Source organism: Tiliqua scincoides, chromosome 2 (assembly GCF_035046505.1).
Source record: "Tiliqua scincoides isolate rTilSci1 chromosome 2, rTilSci1.hap2, whole genome shotgun sequence".
In the NCBI taxonomy this organism is placed as follows: Eukaryota; Metazoa; Chordata; class Lepidosauria; order Squamata; family Scincidae; genus Tiliqua; species Tiliqua scincoides.
This window is the reverse complement of record NC_089822.1, coordinates 186981623-187006592: the sequence shown is the minus strand read 5'-3', so window position 1 is coordinate 187006592 and position 24970 is coordinate 186981623. Positions and strand designations below refer to the sequence as shown.

Sequence of the window (24970 nt, the reverse complement as noted above, 5' to 3'; positions counted from 1 at the left end):
TCTAGACTCTGCACGGCCCTTCATGAAGGTGATTTGTTGTAATAGAGGCCCATTTATAGTTGTTGAAAGTGCACCCAGTGAACTGGACTTCAGCAGCCACCTGTAAGAAACTGACAACCTTTGTCACTCATCATCTTCCTGTAGTTCTTACCATGGATAATGGATCACACTTCACTTGCCAGGAATTTAAAACATTCATGATCAGAATTAACAGAATTAATCATATTCAGACATTGCCACACCATGCAATGTCCAATAAGCTGGCTGAAAGAACCTTGGTTAGGTTGGTAAGAACGACTGCAGGAAGTTTTAAGACAAAACTAGCCCAGTTCCTTTTGAAATATAGAATCTAGGGGTGAGCCCAATTATTGTGGGGGAGGAAGATAAGGACTCATCTGGACTTAATGCATCCAAATATGGAGAAGGAAGTGCAAAAGAAACAGGTCTTTCAAAAACTCAACCGTGCTACAACAGGAGCAAAGAAAGTAAGAAACAACTGTACAAATATTGCATCCATACAATAATGGTGTGCATAGAGTATATTGTATTGGCAACCTTCAGTCTCGAAAGACTATGGTATCGCGCTCTGAAAGGTGGTTCTGGCACAGCGTCTAGTGTGGCTGAAAAGGCCAATCCGGGAGTGACAATCCCTTCCACACCAGAAGCAAGTGCAGTCTGTCCCTGGTCTGTCTCCCTGGCTATGGGCCTTCCTTCTTTGCCTCTTAGCCTCAGACTGTTGGCCAAGTGTCTCTTCAAACTGGGAAAGGCCATGCTGCACAGCCTGCCTCCAAGCGGGCCGCTCAGAGGCCAGGGTTTCCCACTTGTTGAGGTCCATCCCTAAGGCCTTCAGATCCCTCTTGCAGATGTCCTTGTATCGCAGATGTGGTCTACCTGTAGGGTGCTTTCCTTGCACCATAGAGGAGATCCTTTGGGATCCGGCCATCATCCATACTCACGACATGACCAAGCCAACGCAGGCGTCTCTGTTTCAGCAGTGAATACATGCTAGGGATTCCAGCACGTTCCAGGACTGTGTTGTTTGGAACTTTGTCCTGCCAGGTGATGCCGAGGATGCGTCGGAGGCAGCGCATGTGGAAAGCGCTCAGTTTCCTCTCCTAATGTCAGAAAAATTAATTCAAATCTGAGGTCAGGTCTAAAGAATTTAAAAGTCACACCTGTCTAGCTAGCTAGCCACTATTAAATCCCATCCCTTGGTGATCATAGTTACTATTTACTTTGTGTCAAACCAACATTTATTTAATAGTAGAGAACAACAAATGGCTTGTTAAAGAGCCCTTGCATTGATCTCTGTGGTTCCCAGAATGAAGAAGTGTAAAGTGTGTGTGGACACACACACACACAACTAAGAAACTCAGTCTTGTGTGTGTGTATGTGGTAGTTGTCAGAGCCTGTGAAGGTTAGGACTGGGTACTGAACACTCTGTGGGTTGTGGGGGGTTCTTTGTGTATGTGGGGTGTATTTGTGTGTGTGTGTGTGTAGGGAGTGTTGTGTTGTGTGTACTGGGTACTGAACACTGGGTTGTGGGGGGGTGTGTTGTGGGGGGTGTACTGGGTACTGAACACTGTGTGTGTGAGTAAGAGAGAGGACACACACACACACATTTCGTTATGCCCACATCACAGCAGAGGGCTGACTCTTTGTGTTTAGACACAGGAGCTGGGCGTGACGGGGCATGACGGCGCCTCAGCACAGGGAGCGCTGCGACGGAAGAGGGCTGCTGGCACGGCGCGTGCAGGAACTGCCCTCGTGCTTATCGCTACGCGCGCTGTCGTGGCCGCCATTGTGAGCTGCCGGTTGCCATGAGACCGTGTTTGGGGAAGACGCCCACGCCGCTGCCTGAAGGACCCTCACGCTCCCGGCAGCCACGGCGCCTCCTCCCGCGGCCCTCTGTCGCCCCTTTCCCGCCCCGCTGAGCTCGGGCGCGGCGTGGGCAGCCGGCCTTGCGAGGGGGGCGGGGCCGGCGGCGGGGACCTTCGTCACTTCCGCCCCGCCCCGGACTCTATAAGAGGCGGCGGCCGCAGCCCGGCCTAAGCTTTCGCGGCTCAGAGCATCTGGTCGCCTCGCGTCGCGTCAGGAGGAGGGGCCGAGAGCCGCTGTCGCCTCACGGTGAGGGGGTCGGGCGCGCGTGCGGGGCCGGGAGGCTGTTCGCAGGTGGCCGCCGAGGGAGCGGCCTCCTCTTCGTCAAGGGGGCGGTGGAGGCGCCAGCTTCTCCTGAGGCGGAGGGAGGGGGGTGCGCAGGGACCGCCCGGAAAGCATCTCTTTCCTCCGCCGCCGGCCGCAGAGCCCGAAACAGCCCCCTCCCCTCCCCGGGGAAGGAGCGTCTCGGACAGCCTGCCGAAGGAGGAGCAGCGGGGGCCAGCAGGTTCAGTCGCTCCCAGGGCGCGGGCCTGCGAGTGCCTCGGCCCTCCTGTCTAGACGTGCGGGGCTGGGAACGCTGTGCACCTGCAGGCCCTTCGATGCACGGGGAGTCCGTGGCCCTCGCGCTCGGGCACCGCGACGTCTGGCAGTCCTCTTCTGATTGCACTGCGTCACCTGAGGGCCCGGTCCTGTCCAGCTTTCCAGCAGCGGTGCAGGCACAGTGCAGCCCACGGGTGGGAGAACAAGCGTTCCCTGACCTTGAGGAGGCCTCCGTGACTGCCTCCCCACCAAAGGATGCATCGCATCCCCACGGACGCGGCTTTATCGGAACTAGAAAACTGGATAGGATTCAGCCCCAAGTCTGCCTAAGGAGCTTGGGGCACCAGCAGCGTTGGCTAGCAACAGAACTACGGAAGGCCAACTGACAGGTTGATTACAATTATGCCCACACTGCATGATGGTGCTTATATTTGTGCAGCTGTTTTAATCTGATCTCTTTATCTTGACTGCATCCACATTTAATGTATAGGATCTTGGTCGCATTCACATTTAATGTATTTGGGTTGCATTCACATTTAATGTATTGATTGCATTCACATTTAATATATTTATATTTCATATCGGCCAATATCATTTGTACTAGAGGATAAACGTAGAATTACATTTGGTAACTTTCTGATAATGACTGGGAAAAATGTACATTTGTGACCTGAGGTATTGCTCTCTGACACAATACACTACTAGTGGCTACTTAGTAATTGTTAAATGCAGAAATGTCAGCATATATTTTTACTGTAGTGGATAAAATGGTTGCTGTCTAACGTATTGAACATAAGCACATTCTTAAATAGCTTTTGTATTTCAGCTGTAATGGTAGTCCTGTAATTTTCATTTGACCCAACTTATACCCTAGAACAGCAGTTCTCAAATGGTAGGTCTGTGACCCACCAGTGGGTCACAATCCAATTTTTGGTGGTTCATGAAACTGACAGTGTAGATTAGGGTTAAACAATTTGCTACTTTGGAGGGGAATGAGACAGACAGGACACTGTTGCCCAATCACCATAAAAGCCACAGAGGCTTGAGTATCTGGTAGAAACTTTTTTTAATGTGGGTTCCAATGATAAAAAGTTTGAGAACCATTGGCCTAGAAAACTACTGTTATATAATTAAATAGCCATGATCTTGTGAGTAATTACTTGGTACAAGAAGTGGCAAGTTCCCAGAAGTAAATCTTACTGTTCTCTTAGATAGTCTTATGTTTCATTTTTTAAAAGATCTTTGCTCATTTTATTCAGAATGTTCAGTAGTGTAGATATACCATGGTGCTTGGAATCTTACAGAAATATATGCTGGAAGTGGCATTCCAATTAGTGCTTCTGTAATTGGGAAAATTCATCTGTGAACAGGAGGAGTATCCTGTTTTCAGATGGTTCTTGCAAAAGCAAAACAATCCTGTTTGCAGAGCTCCTGATTCCAGAAGCACTAGTTGGATCACTGCCTTGCTGTGTGCACACACTTCTATATGTATTACATGCACTGGAGTCTTGCAACTTTTCAGAATCTACTGCCGAAGATATAATTATCTTGTGGTAGTAGCTTATGATTGAAGCAGTGTCAATTGCAAAGACTGTGCTCTTCTTAGATTTGAATTTGTAGTATATTTGACTTGACATGCAGTGACTGGGTTAACGACTATCAAAATCCAAAATACTGATGAGATACAGTAAGGCACCCCAATAAAGCACACAGACTGGGAATTAGTGCTAAAGGGAGCCAGTCTTAGCTGCTTGAACCTTGGCTCCCCTCAAGGGCAAACTACACAGTGCATCTATTTTAGTTAATATCTTCAAAATATGTCAGTAGTTAGGCTTTACATATGGATAGTTGGGGACAGAATGTTAATACAGAATCTGTATTAACTATCATCATTATCAATAATCTAATCTAACAACAATTTAAAAAATTGTTCAGAGATAGTCCTGTACCCTCATCATTTGGTTCCCTTATCCCAAGGGGTTGGATACTCCCCAGTTAAGAATCCCTGCTATAAAGTTCTCAAAACAAAATTTTAAAACTGAACTGGCTTGATTTCACCATGCATGACTGAGAGCTTCTGCTAGAATTAGTTATCCCTTCTAATAAGGAAAAGGCTTTGTAAGAATTGTTTTGTAGTTTGTAAGCATAGAATCCACTACATTTCAGATATTCAGATATTGTACACTGTACATCCTGTTACACTGGTCCTCTACATCAAAAAGGGTTGGGGTTCTTACATAGTAAGTATTTCAGAAAATTGCTTTATAGTTAGTAAATAAGAATAAAATATTTTGTTGAAATCTTGACTGTCCTTCCTTGTTATCTATCTTTCAACTTGCCATCTTCTGAAATGTCCTCTATGAAACCTATCTTTCTCCATTACTGCTAGAAACAAAATTGCATTAAGGAGTCACTTGAAAGTGCAGCGTCATGAGTTGGAAGTTTGCCTGGTACATAGTCCATCATTGGCAAAGAAACTAGGCTCTCAAAAGTACTGATTTTTCTAATTTTGTTACTTAAGCATTTCTTTATTTGACGTGTGATAATGCTGGTAACAGGCTGTGCAAAGTGCCATTCAAGCAAATAAAGCATAAGGAATGCAATTGCATATTTATATTCTTTTGTAAAGTATTTTTTCATTCAAGCCCAACATTAAATCCTGCAATCAACTACTCACAATGCATAATTTCCTACTCTACCTTTGTATGCTCTGGCTAAGATAATCAGCAATTTTTGTTTGAAAGAGATGCTAATGTAATGGCATAGATTGGCCCTGAGCAAGAAATATTTTCTCAGCCTTAAACTCACTATGAGATTATCTTAGGCAAGCCATGAATTCTGTCGTAATCCCCCTCCCCCTTGTGACTTATACAAGAATACTGGTCTGCTTTACTGTGATAGTATAAAGCTTATTGTGATTGAGGTTACTTGAACACCTGTGTAAGTTCTATGTATATGGGTAACATCAACTTGTCCATAGAAAGATGTCTCTTGTGTGTGATAAAACATTCTACTTATTTTTCATAGAAGATGTAACATATAACAGTATTGTTAGATGCATTTGTAACGAGAGCACTTTTTCTGCTATAGATGCCTTCAATTAAACTTCAGAGTTCTGACGGAGAAATATTTGAGGTTGATGTTGAAATTGCTAAGCAGTCCGTAACCATCAAGACTATGTTGGAAGGTAAGGACAGCATGAAGATGCTAAATGACTTGCAGTGAGAATCTGAAGATATCTGCTGCACAACAAGTGCATATTAATTTTTGAACTAATTTCTGATTTAAAGTAAAATGTACTGGTATTGTACTTGGGCTTTGGTTCATAGAGTAACTATGATCTGCAGCCTACATGCAATTACCAGTTACTCCAAAATTAGTATACGCCTTTTGTGCAGCAAACAAGTAAGTTGGTTTTATAACAGCTATGCTTATCCCAAATTCATTTGAGGTTTATATGGATATGTGGGGCTGTACATTTGCATTTCATGACTCTTTGGCCCACAAGTAGCTAGTTTTTTGGGTCTGTCTTGTGTGTGTTTATGTATTTGTCAATTGAGAATAACATTACACATGTTTGATATGAGTTTTAGTGTACAAAAACTTACGAGCTTGTCTTGAATGTGCCGAGATTCCGTTTTTGTGTTGTCTTGTGAATATGTGATTGCCTAGTAATTGAATGCTAGAATGTAATTTGTTCCAGTGGTTTTCTGCTTTTTTATGGCTGTTTATCAACAGTAAATGAAAACTAGAGGTTGTAAGTTTAATCATGACTAGAAGTGTTTGAAAACAGTGTTTACCTTACTCAGAAGTAAGCCCATTGTGTTCAGTAAGACTTGGGCTGTAATCCTATCTTAACTAGAAACAAACACATATAATCATGACTAAAACTGCAGTTTTATCATGCACAGTTATATGGGAATAACTCTCATTAAAATCAGTGGAGGTTACTTCTGAGTAGGCATGTATAGGATTGAGTTGTAAGTTTCCATGACTTTGGTGGAGCTTGACTGCTAATGACTTGCTAAACTGAATACAGTTCAATTGTTTTGCATTTTTTATTCTTGTGTGCCTGAACTCTTTTCAAAGCTAGTGTTTTTAAACAGGTAGCATATGTAAAATTGACACATTTGACACAAATTGACACATTCATTGGACAAATGAAAAAGTGCACACAAATTTGACCGGAGCTGGTTGTGGCTATTCAGGAAAGATCCTAGGTTCTGAAGTACAGTATGGCTTACTAAAACATCAGCTGGGTGTAGAGTGACAATGAAGTCAAATTCATTGTTTAGAATTTGAGCTTGGAAAGCTCAAGAGCTTGCAACCAAGATGGTGACTGCAATATGAAAGGAAACATTGGGAAAAATGGATTTTCTCATGCAATAATACAGGTAGAGTCTTGGGTATCCACGAGGACCTGTTCCCGGATTCCGTCACCCACCCCCTGGTGTATACCGAAACCCACAGATACTGAAATCTGCAGGTTCCATCCCGCAGGAACTCCGAATATGACCAAAAAGCATCTCTGATGGCATCTGGGAGCTCAGGTTCAGCTTCCACCGTGGGTTCGAAACCTGTGATTAGTTAAAACCATGGGTTCTGAATTTGCAGTTAGGGACCTGTACTTGTAAAAATATCTTTGAAAAATGGATTTCTGTTCATCCTGCCTATGTAAACTGCCTTGAGTCTATAAAGAAAGGTAGTGCAGGTGGGGCCTCCATATCCTCAGATTATATATCTGTGGATCTGGATCAACATTGGTCCCCTGGATCCACATTGAGCCAGACTTGGCCCAACCTGAACCCTCTGAAGGCAACTGGAGCTGTGCCCTGGTCGGCTCTGGAGGGCTTTCTGAAGCCCACAGATGCTTCACCTGTACTACCTTTCTTTATAGATTGAGTTGGTAGTGAGTGTGCAAAGAGGCACATATGGGACATTGAAGTTGGCAACCTTCAGTCTCGAAAGACTATGGTATCGCGCTCTGAAAGGTGGTCCTGGAACAGCGTCTAGTGTGGCTGAAAAGGCCAATTCGGGAGTGACAATCCCTTCCACACTGGGAGCAAGTGCAGTCTGTCCCTGGTCTGTCTCCCTGGCTATGGGCCTTCCTTCTTTGCCTCTTAGCCTCAGACTGTTGGCCAAGTGTCTCTTCAAACTGGGAAAGGCCATGCTGCACAGCCTGCCTCCAAGCGGGCCACTCAGAGGTCAGGGTTTCCCACTTGTTGAGGTCCACTCCTAAGGCCTTCAGATCCCTCTTGCAGATGTCTTTGTATCACAGTTGTGGTCTACCTGTAGGGCGCTTTCCTTGCACGAGTTCTCCATAGAGGAGATCCTTTGGGATCCAGCCATCATCCATTCTCACGACATGACCGAGCCAACGCAGGCGTCTCTGTTTCAGCATACATGCTAGGGATTCCAGCACGTTCCAGGACTGTGTTGTTTGGAATTTTGTCCTGCCAGGTGATGCTGAGAATGCATCGGAGGCAGCGCATGTGGAAAGCATTCAGTTTCCTCTCCTGTTGTGAGTGAAGAGTCCCTGACTCGCTGCAGTACAGAAGTGTACACAGGACGCGAGCTCTGTAGACCTGGATCTTGGTTTGTTCCATCAGCTTCTTGTTGGACCAGACTCTCTTTGTGAGTCTGGAAAATGTGGTAGCTGCTTTACCGATGCGTTACCGATGGGACATTATACCCAGCAAAACAAAGCTTGTGTGCTATATACCTGACTCTGTTAGAGGAGGCGAATGCAAGCTGTCTTTTTATCTGGGACTGGAAAAGCATGTGTATGTGGTCAGGAGCATTTTGTGGAGAAGTCTCTCTTTCAGCGAAGCAGATTTTTCAACACTAAAGATCCAAGTTGTATTTCGGACCTGTTGTAATAGATGTTCACCATGTTTGCTCCAGTTGAGGTTAAGCCTTTGTAAAGTGATTGTATATACGAGAATCTGAGTAGGCAACTAGAATTATGAATTCTGGAAGCAATTAAATTTAGCAGGATAAAAGCTTAATTTTGATTGCCAGCAAATTAAAAAAGGTCTGTGAAACCTGACCAGATGGCCTGTATGTAAAGCTAACTCCTTGTAATCCTTGGAAACAGGACTCTGGCAGTCTGTACAAACTGCTGTCCAGTATTGAGTAATCAAGGCCAGGTTACTGACTTGCTTAGTAGAAGAGTTCGGTTATCTGAACTCACTGCTTTAAGAATCAGAGCTTGCTGCATATGCAACATTAAAATGTTTACAAATATTGTTTACAAGTTTGCACTGTGAATCAGTTGAGCAAAGTGAAACTTGATTGATTCAGTGCTGCTAAGTGTGATGAGTATGGTAAAGACTGATATTGGTTTCATTTGATAGCAAAATAATTAGGGAACTTCTGCACACGTTTCAGCAGAGGTAATCACAGTTAATGAAATGTTGTTAACATTAAGGTAAAATTGGTTGCACAAGCTTTTAAAGAATACTCTTAATGTGCTTGGAACTGCCTGAATTGGAGCCACTTTTGGTTCTTCTCCTGGGACCATAATTGCAGTTACATTACTCCATGAGGTTTTTGATCTGGATAGAACATCTTGTTCCTTTTTCTGTTTTAGGGCAGCTGATGGTTGCTGAAAAGCAGATAAATCCATGAAGTAATGGTGCAGCTTTCTGTCAATATATTTTTAAAATCACTAATTTACAAAGATCTACTACCTCTTAAACTCTTAATCCAGCTAAACGTATATGATTTCTGCACTCGACTGCATGAGATCACTTTTATGGCTAGAGCAGTCTGAATATAGATTGTGTTAATCCTGATTGAGATATTGTATCAGCAATTTATGTATGACCTCAAATGTCCAGTGTGATTTTTTGTTTGTTTGATAGAGCGTAAGAATGACACACATTTCTCTTGGAGTCAATATAAGCTCTGAGGTATGGTTACATTGAGCAAGGTGAGCTTTTACAGTCTGACCTCGGCATCCGTGGTTCTGTTCTGTTCCCAGAACTCCTGTGGATATGGAAATCGGCAGATTATGGGATCCACAGGGTGGTCCAACCTGTACCTTCTGGATGCGACTGTAGGTGTCCTCTGGTTGTATCCAAGGGTTTTCTATGGGAAGTGTTCTAGACGCACTTCCATTTTTTCAGAAGTTTTTGCAGGGGAGACAACCAAACATGTTTTGCAGAGACATAATAAACTTGGTTAAAACCTGGTCCTACACATGCCTGCCCTGAAGTACCATAGATACTCGCCTATATGGCAATAAATTTGTCCCAACAGATCGCTCCTGAATCAACCCTTCGCCTTATCTGCGAGGCCACTAGGGGTCAGGGCTGTTTCAGGCACACTGTGGAGCAGCAGGGGTGCTGCTGGGGAGGGTGACGCACCACCCGGTCCCCCACTGCGCGCTTCCCACCTGGAGCGGGGAGCCTGACAGAGCTGCCGAGCTCGCCTGCCGCTCCCACCTGGAGCGGGGAGCCTGACGGAGCTGCTCCTCCTTGCTGCTCCTGGGCATTGCAGTTCTGCCTGCTCAGGCTCCCGAGCCTGGTCTCCTTGGCCCTGACTTCCTCCTCCTCTGCCCCTGCTAGTCTTCAAAAGGACAGGAAAGGGGAGCAGGAGCCTGGAGCGCGTCCCATGTGTGTTGTCAATGGGGCTTACTCCCAGGAAAGTGTGCATAGGATGGCAGCCTTTGAGCCCAAGCCTGTGCATGCCTACTCAGAAGTAAATTCCATTATTGTCAGTGGGGCTTACTCCCAGGAAATGATAGTAGCTTGAAGATGGGAAGAGAGATGGGAGGGTTGCTTCTTCATGCATTGTCTACAGCTCTGCATCTGCTTCTTCCTAGCAAGAGGGAGGAGGGGAGCCCCCCTCACTCCCTCCCGCCCGCCCGCCCGCCCTCACTCCTGCACTGCCTGCTTCTCTCTGCCCTTCAGCCCCAGCCCCTCTCTTCCCTCTGCCAGCCTTCACTCTGTTGTACTGTTTTCTCCCCCTTCTCTTCTCCCTTCCCCACTGTCCCTCTTTCTCTGCCCCCTATTTACAAGCCTTGCAATCAGGGAAACTGACCAGGAAACTGATTAGAGCAGCAGACAGCAGGTTCCATTTGCACATCCTTCTAAGGCAAAGAGCAGAGCTGAACCGGCTCCCAAGAAGCACCCCACTTCTTTAAGCGTGAAATCCCCCTGACAGCCTTGATCCTGCTGTAAATCAAGAGGAGGAAACAGCCCTCAGACCAGGTGAGGGTGGGCTTGTTGCAGCTGCAGGATGCACCTTCTCTGAAAGTGGAAACACTCCCATAAAATGTCTCTCAAACTACAATTTAGAGTACCATTACTTAGGAATAACACCCAGGGAAAGCAATGGGTCTGCTTCTGAGTAAATAGGGTTTCAGCTTTGTGCAGCTGCACTTGGTCACAGTGATTTGCTGTTGCTTGTCTCTGCTGTGAATTGAATTGCACACTCCCAGTTGTGTTCTAAGTTGTATGTTATATGTAGAGCTTCTGACTTAAGAGCAGAAGACTCTGCCTTTGCACTGTTTTACACTAGAAATGTCCTGAGAAATTCTGAGTGATAGATCACTTTTTTTATGTTTTAGGTTTTTTCCCTGTGCTGGTCTTCAATCACTGGTTCATACATGAATTGATCACCAAAAATTAGCTATTGGTGGGGCTTTCACAGTCAACTAGCTACCTCCCTTCCTGCCTTGCTGGCCCTGCAAGGCATTCTGGAGCACTGCCATTATTCCATTTTCTTTAAAGGTCCTGTTGAGTGCCCCTGAGGATACATGTACCACTGTTGGGTTGGGAACCACTGTTCTATTAGTATGTTGTTTACAGTGTAGTTACTCTTTGATAGTGTTTACAAAAAGATAGTGAAGACCAGAATTTAAAAGTTTATGAGTAAAAATAAATCTTATAATCTTTTACTATATTTTAAATAAATTAGAGACTGTCCGTTCTTAGGTAACAATTACTGGCAGGTTATTTTTCAGGATCTGGCCTAGGGTAAAATCAGACAAAACTATAATCAGACACCCCCCCCCCCCAGTTTATGACCCAGACTTGTCTGAGGGTCATAGAAAATTCTATGACTCTTACCTCTAAACCTGCCCTCGACTTACCTGTGAGATCGACTTATAGGCGAGTATCTGTGGTAAGTTTAATGGGGGTTTATATCCATGTAGCTTGATGTAGGATTGTGATCTTTAGACTTAGGTAACGTAAACACCAAGACTTTCATGGCCAGTGGTCATAAAATTATTCGGCTTAATAGGTCATGGTCAAATAAAACCCATTTTTACCTGCTGAGTCGCCAACTGCAATAGTAGGCATTTTCAAAGGCTAAAGCATACACCAGATAGCCTTTCAAACTGGGTTTACGTGGAATCAACAACCATTATATATACCCCTCAGAGAAAAAAGGTGTTTTCTATTTAGTTGTATGAACATCAGCTGTACTTAAGACCCAAGTACCTTTATTTCACATAGATTGACTATTAGTCTTAAAGTGACAGATACCTATATTCCTAAGAGCCAGTAACCAAACTTTGTTAATATGCCTCCTCTAGAAAAGAGGAGGCATATTGTTCCAGTGTTTCATATTGTCATACTGTACCAGTGTTTCATATTGTTTCTGTGTTTATAAATTCAATGGCCTATCTGTATATATGAGTGTAATAGTGACTGAATCCATTCTAGGCCTGGTTTTCACCACATGTTCTGCGATTGTTGACTTTTCTACATGTTGTAATGGGCAATTTCTCTCATGCTCTGTTATCATAGTATAGGTCCAGCCTATTTATACACGGATTTTTTATACACGGATTTGACTCAACATGAATGGCCCTTGCAAATGAAAAGGAATGTGCTGATCCCTGGAGAAGGGGAAAAATGCACCCCTTTAAAATCAGTTTAAAAAACTGAACAGTCCTTTAACAACAGCCTCCTTAATATGAGAGAGAGATAGAGAGAGGGGGGGGCAGCTGGCTGACAATCCATCAATCCTTCTCTCTCCAGGCAACCCCTCCCTTTCCCCTGAACAGTGAAAGGAAGGTGATCACTTTGCATTGGTGAAGGGAGGGCCTGAGTGAAGCTCCTTTCTAAGCTCTTAGAGGACAACTGATTGATGGATTGCCTTCTTAATGACTCTTACGTCACAAAGGTCATCAAGGCTGTTTTTAAATCACTGGAGCAAAGAAACTTTGTTTTTTAAATTGATTTGCTATAGTGCGTTTTTTGCCATCCATGTGAGTGCTTGGAATGGAACCCACACAAATGAGTCTCAACCTGTATTTACAATCCTCTTTGTGGTACCAGTGTGTACCTGTCCTCAACTATGGGAAACACGATATACACCAACCATGGAGTCTCTTGCATTCTTGACTTGGACTTGTGTGTTTGCTCTCTGGGAGTAAAAAGAGCAGAAGCTGTCCTTGCACCTTCCAATAAGTCTGTGGGCCTCAACTTCTGAGAACCATGTTCACAAAGAAGCTCGCTACTGTTTTCTCTGGGATCTTCTGTCAGGATTGCTGCTTCTGGATCAACAATTGAACCAGATGTCTGTGCAAAGATGGCAGCAATGGCTGAGGACCAAACAGATTAGAAATGTTGGAGGGAGTGCAGTAGCAAGTTCTCTTTTTCCTTGTCATTCAAAACAAGGTGGAGACAAAGAGTTGAAGCAGTTTGCAATCCTCTGCACAGAGATGTGGGGAAAAAACCCTTTTGAGCTCAAAATGGTTACAGGAGCTTCCAAATAAACATATGATCCAGTTGGATATGTATGGGGGATTTATCCCAACCCCAGCACTGGCCACATGTTGTAACTACTTGAGCAGTTCAATTCTTTAAGTTGTCTCAACAGATTATAGAAATTAATTTTGCAGAAATCCTTATGAAAAGATTAGATGGGCAACTGCTTAGTACTTGGCTTAGAAATATGCCCTGCCTTGGAGAGAGACAGAGACAAGATGACATTCTTTCATAGGACCCTGTCAGTCCTGAGCAAGTAAATGGAACCAATCTTTCTTCATGTGGGTGTGGGGCGGGGGGAAGGCAATTACTTGAGTAAAGGGCACTTGGACTTATTTCAGTGTTACTGAAAGAGTGTAAATCCTGATTGTGTAGAGCAGGGATCTCCAAAGCCCGGCCTGGGGGCCAGATGTGGCTCGTGGCAAGCCTCTATCCGGCCCACGGCCAGCCTCTGATCCCCTGAGAGCATCTGGCCCAGTTGACCAAGAGAAGACTGCTAAAGAGTGATTGACACTCAGAGTTGTGCTTGTGGGGTGGTGGAATGAGGGTCCATTTAAATGTGTGCTTTATTTCTTGGGCTGTATTTGTGCTTGGAAAAGTTCTGGACGTTTGAGCCCATTTATTTATTCATTCATCCAAGTTTCATCTCTAATGTATTTATTTAAATTTTATATTTAATTTTTTTTTCTGGCCCTCGACCCTGTGCCCGATATTTGATGTGGCCCTTCAGCCAAAAAGTTTAAAGACCCCCTGGTGTAGAGTGTAAAATGTAGTGGGCTGAGCAAGCACTTAATATGAATGCCTCAAAAATGGTAATAGAAGTTGGCTATTGACAAAAATGTTCTGATTGATTTTCTCTGAAAATCTGAGAAAAATGTTCTCTGATTGTTTGGGTTTTTTATTCTCAGATTTGGGAATGGACGATGAAGGAGATGATGATCCTGTTCCTCTTCCAAATGTTAATGCAGCTATATTAAAAAAGGTAAGGTTTTCCTGTTGGGGATGCATGCAGCATGATGGATATACTGTTAGTCTGGTTGCATATAGTCAAGACATTCCCTCTCACTCTGTTGCCTCTGAAAGAAAATGCATCTAATGCTGGCAAAGAACAGCAATTTTATCTAGGAGAACACATCCTAAGTATATTAGTTTCATGTGGCCTTGTTAGAGATGAGCAAAGTAATAGCCTCCTCCGCATACCCATACCAGTGCTGTTTTGGTCTGCTGGGTAATCCACTGGTCCAATATTATGCAGCACTTAAAAGGAAAAAAAAAGTTTAACTGTATTGTCTTGTGTAGTCTGTTTTCTTACTGACTATGAAGTTTCATGCCAGTGCTTGCTGTGCATTCAGTCTTGTTTAGCTGTGCTAGTCTTCTTGCTTATCTCCCCAAAGTGGAGCATTTTCTTCAAACACATGCAGCAAAGCTCCCCTGCTATATATTACAGGTGTAACCTAATTTACGAAAATATTCAATTATTAAAATGATGAGTAGGGCCCTTTAAATTAAAGAAAAAACATCCTTTAATGGCTTCGCTTACTATTGTAACAGTGACAGACAATCTTTCTTTCTCCAGGCTCTTAGAACAGTTTCAAGGCAAGCAGTGGATTTCCTCTAATGTGATTTTTGGTATCTGTGGGGGTTCTGGGAACAGAACCCTCGTGGATATCGAGACTCAACCTGTATGTGCAAATGTATTCAGCTAATGGTGCTAAAAGGAGCATCAGTTATAGGCAAAATGCAACTGGGTGACATGTTCATCCTTTTTGCATAGTCATGAAGTGATAGGCGTTCTAGCAGCAGTGTCTGAAGATTCTTGTGCAGCAGGAGTTGTCAAAAGCAGTTGTCACACAACTCACTTGTTTTCATAATCTAATGTAGACTTCAGTTTTACTAAGCCTGGGTTATAAAGGTCAGATTCGTGTCTCTTATCAGTTGTTGAACATGTAAAGAATTTTAATTCAGGCTAGCATTTTACATGAAAACAGTTTTTAGTGTCATTTCTTCATTAGTGCGCTAAAGGAGGATTCAGAGGCCTTTTTGCACAAACGCTTACCAAAAAGAATCTAAGCCTCCCCCACTAGACATGCAGTTATTCCATGGGAAATTACATCCCTGAGCACGTCTGAGTTCCAGCAGGCACATGTTCACCCTAATTTGGACATTTTTTGTTGGAAAAAGCTGCATGGATCCCTCCTGCAGCCCTGTCAATCACTCTTTAGCAGTCTTCTCTTTTCTGTTACCGTGTTCTTGACTCTGTGTGCTTGGGCTGCTCTTTAAAGCCAAAAACAATGGGAGGATGAGAAGGAGGGCTATATTGGGGGACAGATTAGGATGTTGTCTTGCTTCTCCCAAGGTTTCCCAAATTCCTGTCAGTGGCCACATGAGTCTTGCAACCATACGTTCAAAACCCATGTGGAAGATTCACAATTCATAGAATAGAAAGTCAAAAAGGTACTTGGCTTAATCAGTGGGAAAATTCTCATGAGTAAGGAAAACCACATGAGTTCTGCATCTGAATGTGCAGTTATTTTGCTGGAAATGCTCGTTTCCATATGGGTTTCTGCATGTCTGTTACAGGCCTAAAATGTAAGAGCTGTAAATATTAATCTGAGTTTATAAAAACCTTAAAGATCATACATAGGTTACTTTTCTTTAACTCAAAGGTGATCCAGTGGTGCACTCACCATAAAGATGACCCACCTCCTCCTGAGGATGATGAGAACAAAGAGAAACGAACAGATGACATCCCTGTATGGGACCAAGAATTTCTTAAAGTAGACCAAGGAACTCTCTTTGAGCTTATCTTGGTAGGTTGGTTTCATATGTCTTGTTTGGATGCTGGGTTTAATCATATGGAATATTTCAAGGTATGCTGTAGCTGGATCAGGAGTACCTAACATAGGTAGCTCTTGATTTATGTGCGGGTTATGTTACTGGATATTGACGTGAATATTAAAAATATGTAAATTGAAACGACTTTTCCCATGGGAACCATTGTAACTGGTATGAGTTTGTGGGGAGTCATTGAGCACTCATGTTAGCAAGTGGTAGTTAGAGGAAGGCTACTTGGAGTGGAACAGCGAGGCTACAGAAGTCAATGGCTGGGATACTGTAGGTCTGAGGTTCCCAAACAGGGCTTTGGAATGAGTCTCTTAGGCCCTAGGGCATTGCGATTTACAGGCCAGCCAAGCTTCTCAGCAGCGTGAGCACAAATCACTGAGCCAAGGCTCTACTCCTTGAACTAAGCACATTTGGTTTGGGCCCACCCATCTTCCCTGTGTGGTTTTATGATTATTTTAAAGCTGTTTTTCCAGGCACAAACCTGGAAGTAAGTGTAGATGATGTTGGCATGTCACACATCACTGGATCATTGGCACTTACTTCCTGGTTCAGTGACGGATAGCTGCAGGAGTTTGGGAAGCACTGCTGTAGGTACTAATCTATTAATTGATTTCGCATTTAATAGATTGCCTCCTTCCTCTCTCCATTCTTGGTGTTCTTGCCAAGGGGGGCTATCGAGGCTTTACTCTATCCTTTAGCAATCCCCCAATTCAGGGGCTAGGTTTGTGTTGTTTCTGGATGCCCCACCTACTATTTTTCCCAGCATAAGCTCAGAATCCCTGGTGCCTCAATGTTTCATTCCATATGACAGTGGTTCCCAAGCATAGCTTGGTCACAGCGCCCTTCTTTCACAGCAGCCTCTTCTTCCTATCTCTCCTGGGTGCCACCACCTTGGCTTGCATGAGATCTTGCAAGAATTTTGCAAGATCTTGTGCGATCCAAGAAAGTGATGGCCAGGAAAACTGGGAAGAAGCCGCCAGAGACATCCTGTGGTGTTCCTGTAAGCTTGCTGTGGCGCTCTTAGGCACAGAGTTTGGGAATCACTTCCTTATGGGCTTCCCTCCCTTCAACCTACTGAGACTGGTGTTGACACACCATGCTTGATACTACTGCCAGTGCTGCATGCTTCCTCAATTAAGTTTCTGCCACTTAGTGTGAATTTCACTTGCCCCGCCAGCTGGAATGTGCAGCAAAACTTGCTGAGGTGCTGCCGGCTGGTGCCAGAGCAGCCAGTAATTAAAAGTCGGCGGTGCCACGTTGCCCTCCAAAATGGAGAAAGGTCTTACTGCCCAGCATCAGGAGTTGCAGTGGTATGGTGTGGCTGGCCTTGCAAGGCCTGCTGGGTCACTCCTGACTGCAGCAGTTGCTGAAGCTGTCTGTACCATACTGCTGTAACCCCAGCAGTATGAGCCTGGGAAGTCTCTAATGTTAAAGATTTTCATAAATCTTTAACAGTCATTCTCTCATCCTCAGTAGCATCAGAAGTTTTCTTGAGATAATAAACCTTAAATGTGCTAATCCATTGGGCTGGATGAAGGAGGTGGTGGTGGTGGTGGGGAAGATAGACAACTTAGATATTTTCTCAGAGATCTTGAATGGAGCTGGGATGTTTGGGGTCATGTCCACTAGGGAAAAGGTTTTAAAGAACAGATTTTCACCTTCACAATACTGGTGCAACTCATCTTTCAGCTTTAACACAAGGTAGTCACAGAAAATATGGTCAGTAATCTACTGTTTGCTATTTGTAAAGAAATGAAAGAGTAAAAGCTTTTTTCATGTAGTGTTTGAGAGCAACGTGTGTGTGTATATGCTGCAGTGAATCACAAAACACTGGTTTCAATTTGCAATCTCCTTCAACATTATCACTGAAGTATGCGCAGCTATCCTTAGAGGGCCGTAAGGTGGGCGTAGTTTTCTCCTCTTTAGAAATGTATGTTCATCCTTGCATTCTATTCTAGAAAAGAGCCACTTTTGTCCATGTTAAAAATCTGCTTTGAACAGTAGTCTGCTTTCTCAATGATAACTTCCAGAGTCTTGATGAACTTGCATTTGCAGATGACTCGATTAATCACTTAATATTATCTGCACTGTCCCAAATGGTGCAAACAGTGCTCTTTTTTAAAGCTTACGTCCAACATGCAATACACTATCCACTTTATGGAGCCGGTTAATCACATCTAATTTAAATAATCAATCGTGATTTATTTTTGTGCTGCCTTTGCTTTAGGCTCCCCAGGAAAAGCATATGGAAGTTTTCCAGACATGGTCTTGCACTGAAAAATGCACCAAATATCACATGCATCTCTGTTGCTGACCAAACATGCAGAAGCACAGGAAGCTTTATTGCACTATTTCAGAAGTGAGCCTGTGCACATCAGACTTCTGATATTAATTTGTGAATTGCACTGCTTGGAAAACTTAAAAATCAAGACTGTAAATTGAGAGCTGCCATTATACTTATTTAATAAACGTGCTACATCATAGCTGGCTACATTGGTCCATTAGAGGGGAAAAAGCCACAGTTAAGGTCAGTTTAGCACCAACCAAAAGTAGCTAGGATCAGGAAAACAGGAGGCTTTTGAGTTCCGCATAATTCTTCATCAGGCAAATGGTAAGCAAAAACAAAAAACGTCTTTCTCTCTCCCCCCCTTGCCATCTGTCTGATGAAGAAAGCTGGATGTGTTTACTGTACCTAAATAAAGTATGGCCAGACTGATAAATGTAGCAGCACTATGTATGGTAGCATTTCTTTCAGTTTTCCTTGGCGGAACCCATTTTTGTAATTCTAAGATACCAGTGCTTTAGAAATGCTGCATTGCTTAAAATAGGATCTGTACTACCAATGTTGCCTAATTTCATAACTCAAAAGGCAGAGAGCGTGCATGTAAGAACTTACTTCAGTAGGTCAGCTGTCTACTTTTAGCATGCCTAATCTCCTCTCAACTAGAAGTACATAAGAACAGCCCCACTGGATCAGGCCATAGGCCCATCTAGTCCAGCTTTGTGTATCTCACAGCGGCCCACCAAATGCCCCAGGGAGCACACCAGATAACAAGAGACCTCATTCTGGTGCCCTCCCTGGCATCTGGCATTCTGACACAGCCCGTTTCTAAAATCAGGAGGTTGTACATGCACATCATGGCTTGTAACCTGTAATGGATTTTTCTCCAGAAACTTGTCCAATCCCCTTTTAAAGGCGTCCAGGCCAGACGCCATCACCACATCCTGCGGCAAGGAGTTCCACAGACCAACCACATTCTGAGTAAAGGAATATTTTCTTTTGCTGTTCTAACTCTCCCAACACTCAATTTTAGCAGATGTCCCATGTTTCTGGTGTTACATGAGAGTGTAAAGAGCATCTCTCTATCCACTCTGTCCATCCCCTGCATAATTTTGTATGTCTCAATCATGTCCCCCTTGAGGTGCCTCTTTTCTAGGCTGAAGAGGCCCAAACACCGTAGCCTTTCCTCATAAGGAAGGTGCCCCAGCCCAGTAATCATCTTAGTCGCTCTCTTTTGCACCTTTTCCATTTGCACTATGTCTTTTTTGAGATGCGGCGAACAGAAGTCTGCAAGATTGAGCCAAATCTTGCTCCCTGAACCTATAAGAAGTTGTATGCAGGGAATGATACCTGTGGTGGTAATATGTACTGGCAGGCTCCTTTTGGTTTGTGATTTTTGCTTGTTACTTGGTCCTTTCTCAAAATGGCTCTCTAATAAAACTAGTTGGAAACCACCAGGACATAATGTATCCAACCTGAAAGTTTTTGGACTATCTGTTTCAGAATTGAATAAATGACCTCAAAACCATTGATGGTCCTTATAAGTTCCTAAACAGAAGAAAACCTTTTAAAAGGATCTATTTTATTAGGTTTATTCACATTAATTTTATTGCTGGATCTTGCAAAAAAAGTTGTCTAAAACAGAATGAGGATGTATTGTAAGAACATAAGAAGAAGAGCCCCACTGGATCAAGCCAAAGGCCCATCTAGTCCAGCTTCCTGTATCTCACAGTGGCCCACCAAATGCTTCAGGGAGCACACAAGACAGCAGTCACAACCTGTGTCCTGGTGCCCTCCCCTGCATCTTTCAGTCAGAGGCAACCTACCTCTAAAAACCAGGAGCTTGCACATACCTACCATTACTTGTAACCTATGATGAACTTTTCCTCCAGAAATTTATCCAATCTCCTCTTAAAGGCATCTGGGCAAGATGCCATCACTACTTCCTGTGGCAAGGAGTTCCACTGACTACTTACACACTGGGTAAAGAAATATTTTCTTTTGTCTGTCCTAACTCCCAACACTCAACTTTAGTGGATGTCCCCTGGTTCTGGTGTGAGAGGGAAAAGAGCGTCTCTCTTTATCCACTCTATCCATCCCCTGCATACCTTTGTGTGTCTCAGTTATGTCCCCCCTCAGGCGCCTCTTTTCGAGACTGAAAAGCCCCAAACACTGTAGCCTTTCCTCATAAGGGAGGTGCCCCAGCCCAGTAATCATTTTGGTTGCTCTCTTCTGCACCTTTTCCATTTCCACTATATCCTTTCTGAGATGTGGTGACCAGTACTCCAGGTGTGGCCTTACCATCGATTTGTACAAAGGCATTATAATGTTAGCTGTCTTATTCTCAATATCTTTTCTAATGATTCGAAGCATGGAATTAACCTTCTTCACTGTATTAGTTAGTTGCTGTTGGTCACTGATTGCTATTGGTTACTGATTACAATGACCTCTGGCAATGTCGTGCATTTTGGTGGTAAAACTTTGAGACGAAGACTAATTGAATCTGCTTTCCCTTATAGGCTGCAAACTATTTAGACATCAAAGGCTTACTTGATGTGACGTGCAAGACTGTTGCAAATATGATTAAGGGAAAAACACCAGAGGAAATCCGCAAGACCTTCAATATCAAGAATGACTTTACTGAAGAGGAAGAAGCCCAGGTATCTCAAGGTTTTGGCTGTAAATGAAATTACTTTGCTTGAAGTAGAATTTATGGTATTCATGTTGCTAGGATCTCCCAAGTACAGGTCCTCACCTACTTGAATAATCAGCTAGTTGCTCTATGGGGTGGCCATAAATCCTTATGCAGGCTTCAGTGGCTTTAAGCCCAAATCCACAAAAACTCATGCATAAAGATTTTGTGACCATCCAGTATGTGTTATCAGATATAACTTTCCACTCACAATTATTGTAGCCTCTGCTGGATACAGAGCAATCCCAGCATGGCGTGTGATAAATGGCCTGGTCTGTCTAGTTGTGCATTCCAGTTATAACAGTGTTTGACTCCAGTGGAAGTACAGCTTCGGTTTAAACTGCTTTGTAACTGTGGAATCCCCAGTGTCTTGTTCATGTAATTCTTGAAGGTAAAGTTATCTTGTTTCTTCACAGCCAAGGGAAACAAGCCTCTGTATTGATTCTAAAGTGGGAAATTGAGGTTTAGAGAATCATGACTTCCCAGCTCACTGAATTTGAACTCAAAGCAAGAGTTTTCAGACTAGACTCCCATCACCCACCCATTTGATCTTGCTGGATCACCAAAAATATTACTACAAATGGCCTGTAGCCAGTGTTTTGGCTGGTTAATCCCCTCTCCCCAGCTCACATGCCTGATGAGCCTGGTGATATGCTTGTTTACATGGAAAGAAAATCTGAGTTCATTGAGATGTACTCCCATGTGACAGTATATCAAATGGCTGCCAGTTGTTTATCTTCACTGTTGCTTTGTGCGTAATTTGGAAGTGAAGAGACACCACTACTGCATGCATCAGTTTGTTTGTTCCATAGCAGTTGTGGCTGTCTTTGCAAAGTTGGTGCAAGTTGGTGCAAACAGAACTCTGGCACCACCATCAAGGATTGGATAAATTGACTGCAGGGGAATACTGGTTATTTTTGTTCTTTTTCTCTGAGTGTGTGCAATGTGGGTGAAAGCCATGTTCCAGTGCTAAACTACGCTGAAGTAAATCCTTTGAACTTGCATTGGCCAGGTGGAAAGAGCAAGAGAAGGATGCAGATGCTGTTTGTGGCAAGCCTTCACAGCTACATCACATTATAAGAATAAGCTGTCTGAATGCAGTTGTTTGACAGAGTCTTTCTTGGGTTGTGGTGCTATTCTATATGGGTATGATATTGTGAGCAGTCCGTGCTCCATGAAGACACACATTGTTGTTGCTCCTTCGGCTTATTTTTGTAGTAGCCTGATCTAACTATGTAACAGATTACAGCTTGCGCATTCCCAATGATAACTGAAACGGTCTCACAAGGAGACTTCTAGATCCACCTGTGTGGTTTTATAGGAAGTCTTCCTGGATGTAATCTATGTACAAGATCTGCAGTGGGAAATAATTTTTCATGAACTTGTGAACTTGAAGTGCCTATAACAAGTGTACAGATTTCCTCCTCCCTTGGTACGGATATAGAAAAGATGTTTGAGTTTTAAAAAAACCAAAAGTAGACACATACAGAGACATAAACAATGTATGTTTGGTTTTGTAGGTACGCAAAGAGAACCAGTGGTGTGAAGAGAAGTGAAGTCTTGTGCCTGACACCTAACACTGTAAGGATTGTTCCAAATACCAGTTGCACTGCTCTGTTTATAATTGTTAATATTAGACAAATGCAGCAGCAAATGAAGTTGTTCTAGTAGGGTGGTGTTCTCTTTGCATGTGTATTGTTTGAATATAAATTTAAATCCTATGGTTGAGTTTTTACCAGTGTAATCTGAAGTCCTTTTCCTCTGCTCTGAATAAAATTAAACTAAGTGTGGACTCTGTATGGCAATGAGCACTGCTAGCTAGCCTTTCCATGCTTTTAAATGTCACTAATATTAAACTGTGTAAAATGTCAGAAATTCAGATGCCTCTGGCAGTGTAAATAAAATCACTTGCAAAAGTTTTCTGAAACAAAATTCAACAGCCTATTTTCATTCATGCAGTAAAGTAATAGTTTCATAGAACCACAGGGTGTCTTGGAAAACCATCTGGAAGAACCATTGGAGGTTTCTTCATATATTTGTTGGTGACACTAATAAACCAATTCTAGTGTCCTAATGTGAGCTTGACCCTGACCCTGAGACTGTCATAAACTCCTTGTAATGGGCAGATGACCAAAAGATCATACTGTTGTGGAACTTGCAGTTATGTGCTTATTTTCCCCAAACCACAGATTAAATCACACAATGTGACCAAAAACAAACTTAACCAAAGTAATGTTCCTTGGACTGACAGTGCTTGTTTGGGCAACCCATAGTATTTTCCTGTAGCCTTTTGAAAAGTTTATAAAGGCATGTGAGCATCTTAGCCTGCAATGTTGTACATGAAGTCAGCTTGCAGTGACCTATCCTTGCATACACAGTGTGATGCTAATGTAATGCCATTTGATAGTCTTCTAGGAATAAAACCACTTGGAAGTAGCTGTGTGACATAGTTTTACAATTTCCCTGTAGAGATTACTGAATAATGTGCTGAATAGTGCTGAAAATTACTGAATAGTAAAATAGTGAGGTATTTCCTTAGCTTGTATTGCATTCTACTTTCTGTATGTACATGAGTAGAATGAAACCTTAATAAATTCACTTCAAAGATCAGTGGTGACCTTTGAGTGTTTAATATGACATAAGATACTTGGAATGGAATATAGCAGTTAACCACATAATTGAAATATGTTTAGCAATCAACATGCATTTTGCTGGGCAAGTTCACAAGTTAGCTATAAATGCTAGTCATATACTTAATTAGTGCCAGCTGCCATCTTCAGAAGGAACAAGCATTGACTCCTTAAAAAAGGGGCTGCCAAAAAGATGAGCTTCAAAAGCTGGTACGTGAATGTTTCAGTATACTTCAAAACAAATCCAGTCTTCAGTCTTAAACAACTAGGGCTGGGTTTATATTTGTCAAATGTCTCAATTTTTACCCTTCATTAGTCCTATAGCTTTGTGAGATTGTGTAAACTGCATATGCATATTTGTCTTCTAGGATCCTGTCTCCTATGGCACACCCACCAATCCCAGCACTGTATCCTATGTGACAGTTCAATATCCCATGGGTTCTAGTCAGTGGAATCAATCTTGGGGCAGGGGCAATTAAAGTTTTTTTTGGAGGGGGGTTTAAATAACTTGTGGTATACAAGTGACTGGTGTGGGCTGAGGAAGGGGGAATGAAGGTGGTTGGGAGTGGGATTAATTCCTGGAGAGAAGGGTGAACCCTTCCCATGCATCTGGATGTTGTGAGCGATGTTGAATTCACTGTTCCATCCAGGCAGGCAGACTTGGAGAAGATGATGGGACTCAGAAATTCTGGAAGGGAGCAGCTATTCAGTTCCAGCTGCTGCTGTTACATTTTTGAAACCTCCAGCAGAAACTGTAACTGAAATCAGTGTTTCTCAACATTTGTCCTCTGCTGTACTGCTTCACATATTTCACCTATTTGAAGTGCCACTGGACATAAATGGTGATGACATCATTGCCAGTTACTTTTGGGTTGAGAGGCTAGATGCAATGTGACAAACACCAGTAAGAGGCTCAAGGTGGAACGAAGGACTTTTTCTAGAGCAGAAAAGCATGCTTTGGGTCTCTGTCCTCCAAGCCTCTTACCGCTGTTGTGTCACATTCCTGGTCTCCTTCTGGATGGCAGGGGTCCAGGGGTCTCGTGAGTACCACCAGACACCACCTGAAGTACTGCTGGTGGTACCCATACAACTGGTTGAGAAATACTGGGTTGAACCCCAACATGTCTTCTGTTAGCAAGGGATACCATTTTTGGAGTCCCAGCATTTGTAAAGTTTCTCACCTCCAGTGAAGAGGTGGGATATCCCCACAGTATGGCTATAGAGACCATAATAAGATCCCCATCCAGGCTGTGTTGCCCTTAAGGCCTTTGTAGTAAGCAGTGCAGGAAGTGCTGCCTCTTCCCAGTTTGCTAATTGCAAGTAGCATTTCATTTACCATTTGCATAGTTCCTGTGCTTCCCTTTGACTCAGTTCAAGG

General features: G+C 43.2%; 1 protein-coding gene across 2 annotated transcripts; it reads left to right on the top strand.

The window, feature by feature from the left end:
• Nucleotides 1-2004: 2004 nt before the first annotated feature.
• SKP1 (S-phase kinase associated protein 1) lies at nucleotides 2005-23572 on the top strand. Of its 2 annotated transcripts, none has more exons than XM_066616019.1 (6): nucleotides 2005-2127; nucleotides 5509-5605; nucleotides 14054-14127; nucleotides 15812-15955; nucleotides 20790-20930; nucleotides 22483-23572. In XM_066616019.1, the coding sequence occupies exons 2-6, from the start codon at nucleotides 5509-5511 to the stop codon at nucleotides 22516-22518; spliced, it is 492 nt and encodes a 163-aa protein (XP_066472116.1). In that variant the 5' UTR covers nucleotides 2005-2127; the 3' UTR covers nucleotides 22519-23572. The 2 variants fall into 2 exon arrangements, with proteins under 2 accessions (XP_066472116.1, XP_066472117.1); XM_066616020.1 differs by lacking the exon at nucleotides 2005-2127 and adding an exon at nucleotides 2254-2807.
• The last annotated feature ends 1398 nt before the right edge of the window (nucleotides 23573-24970 follow it).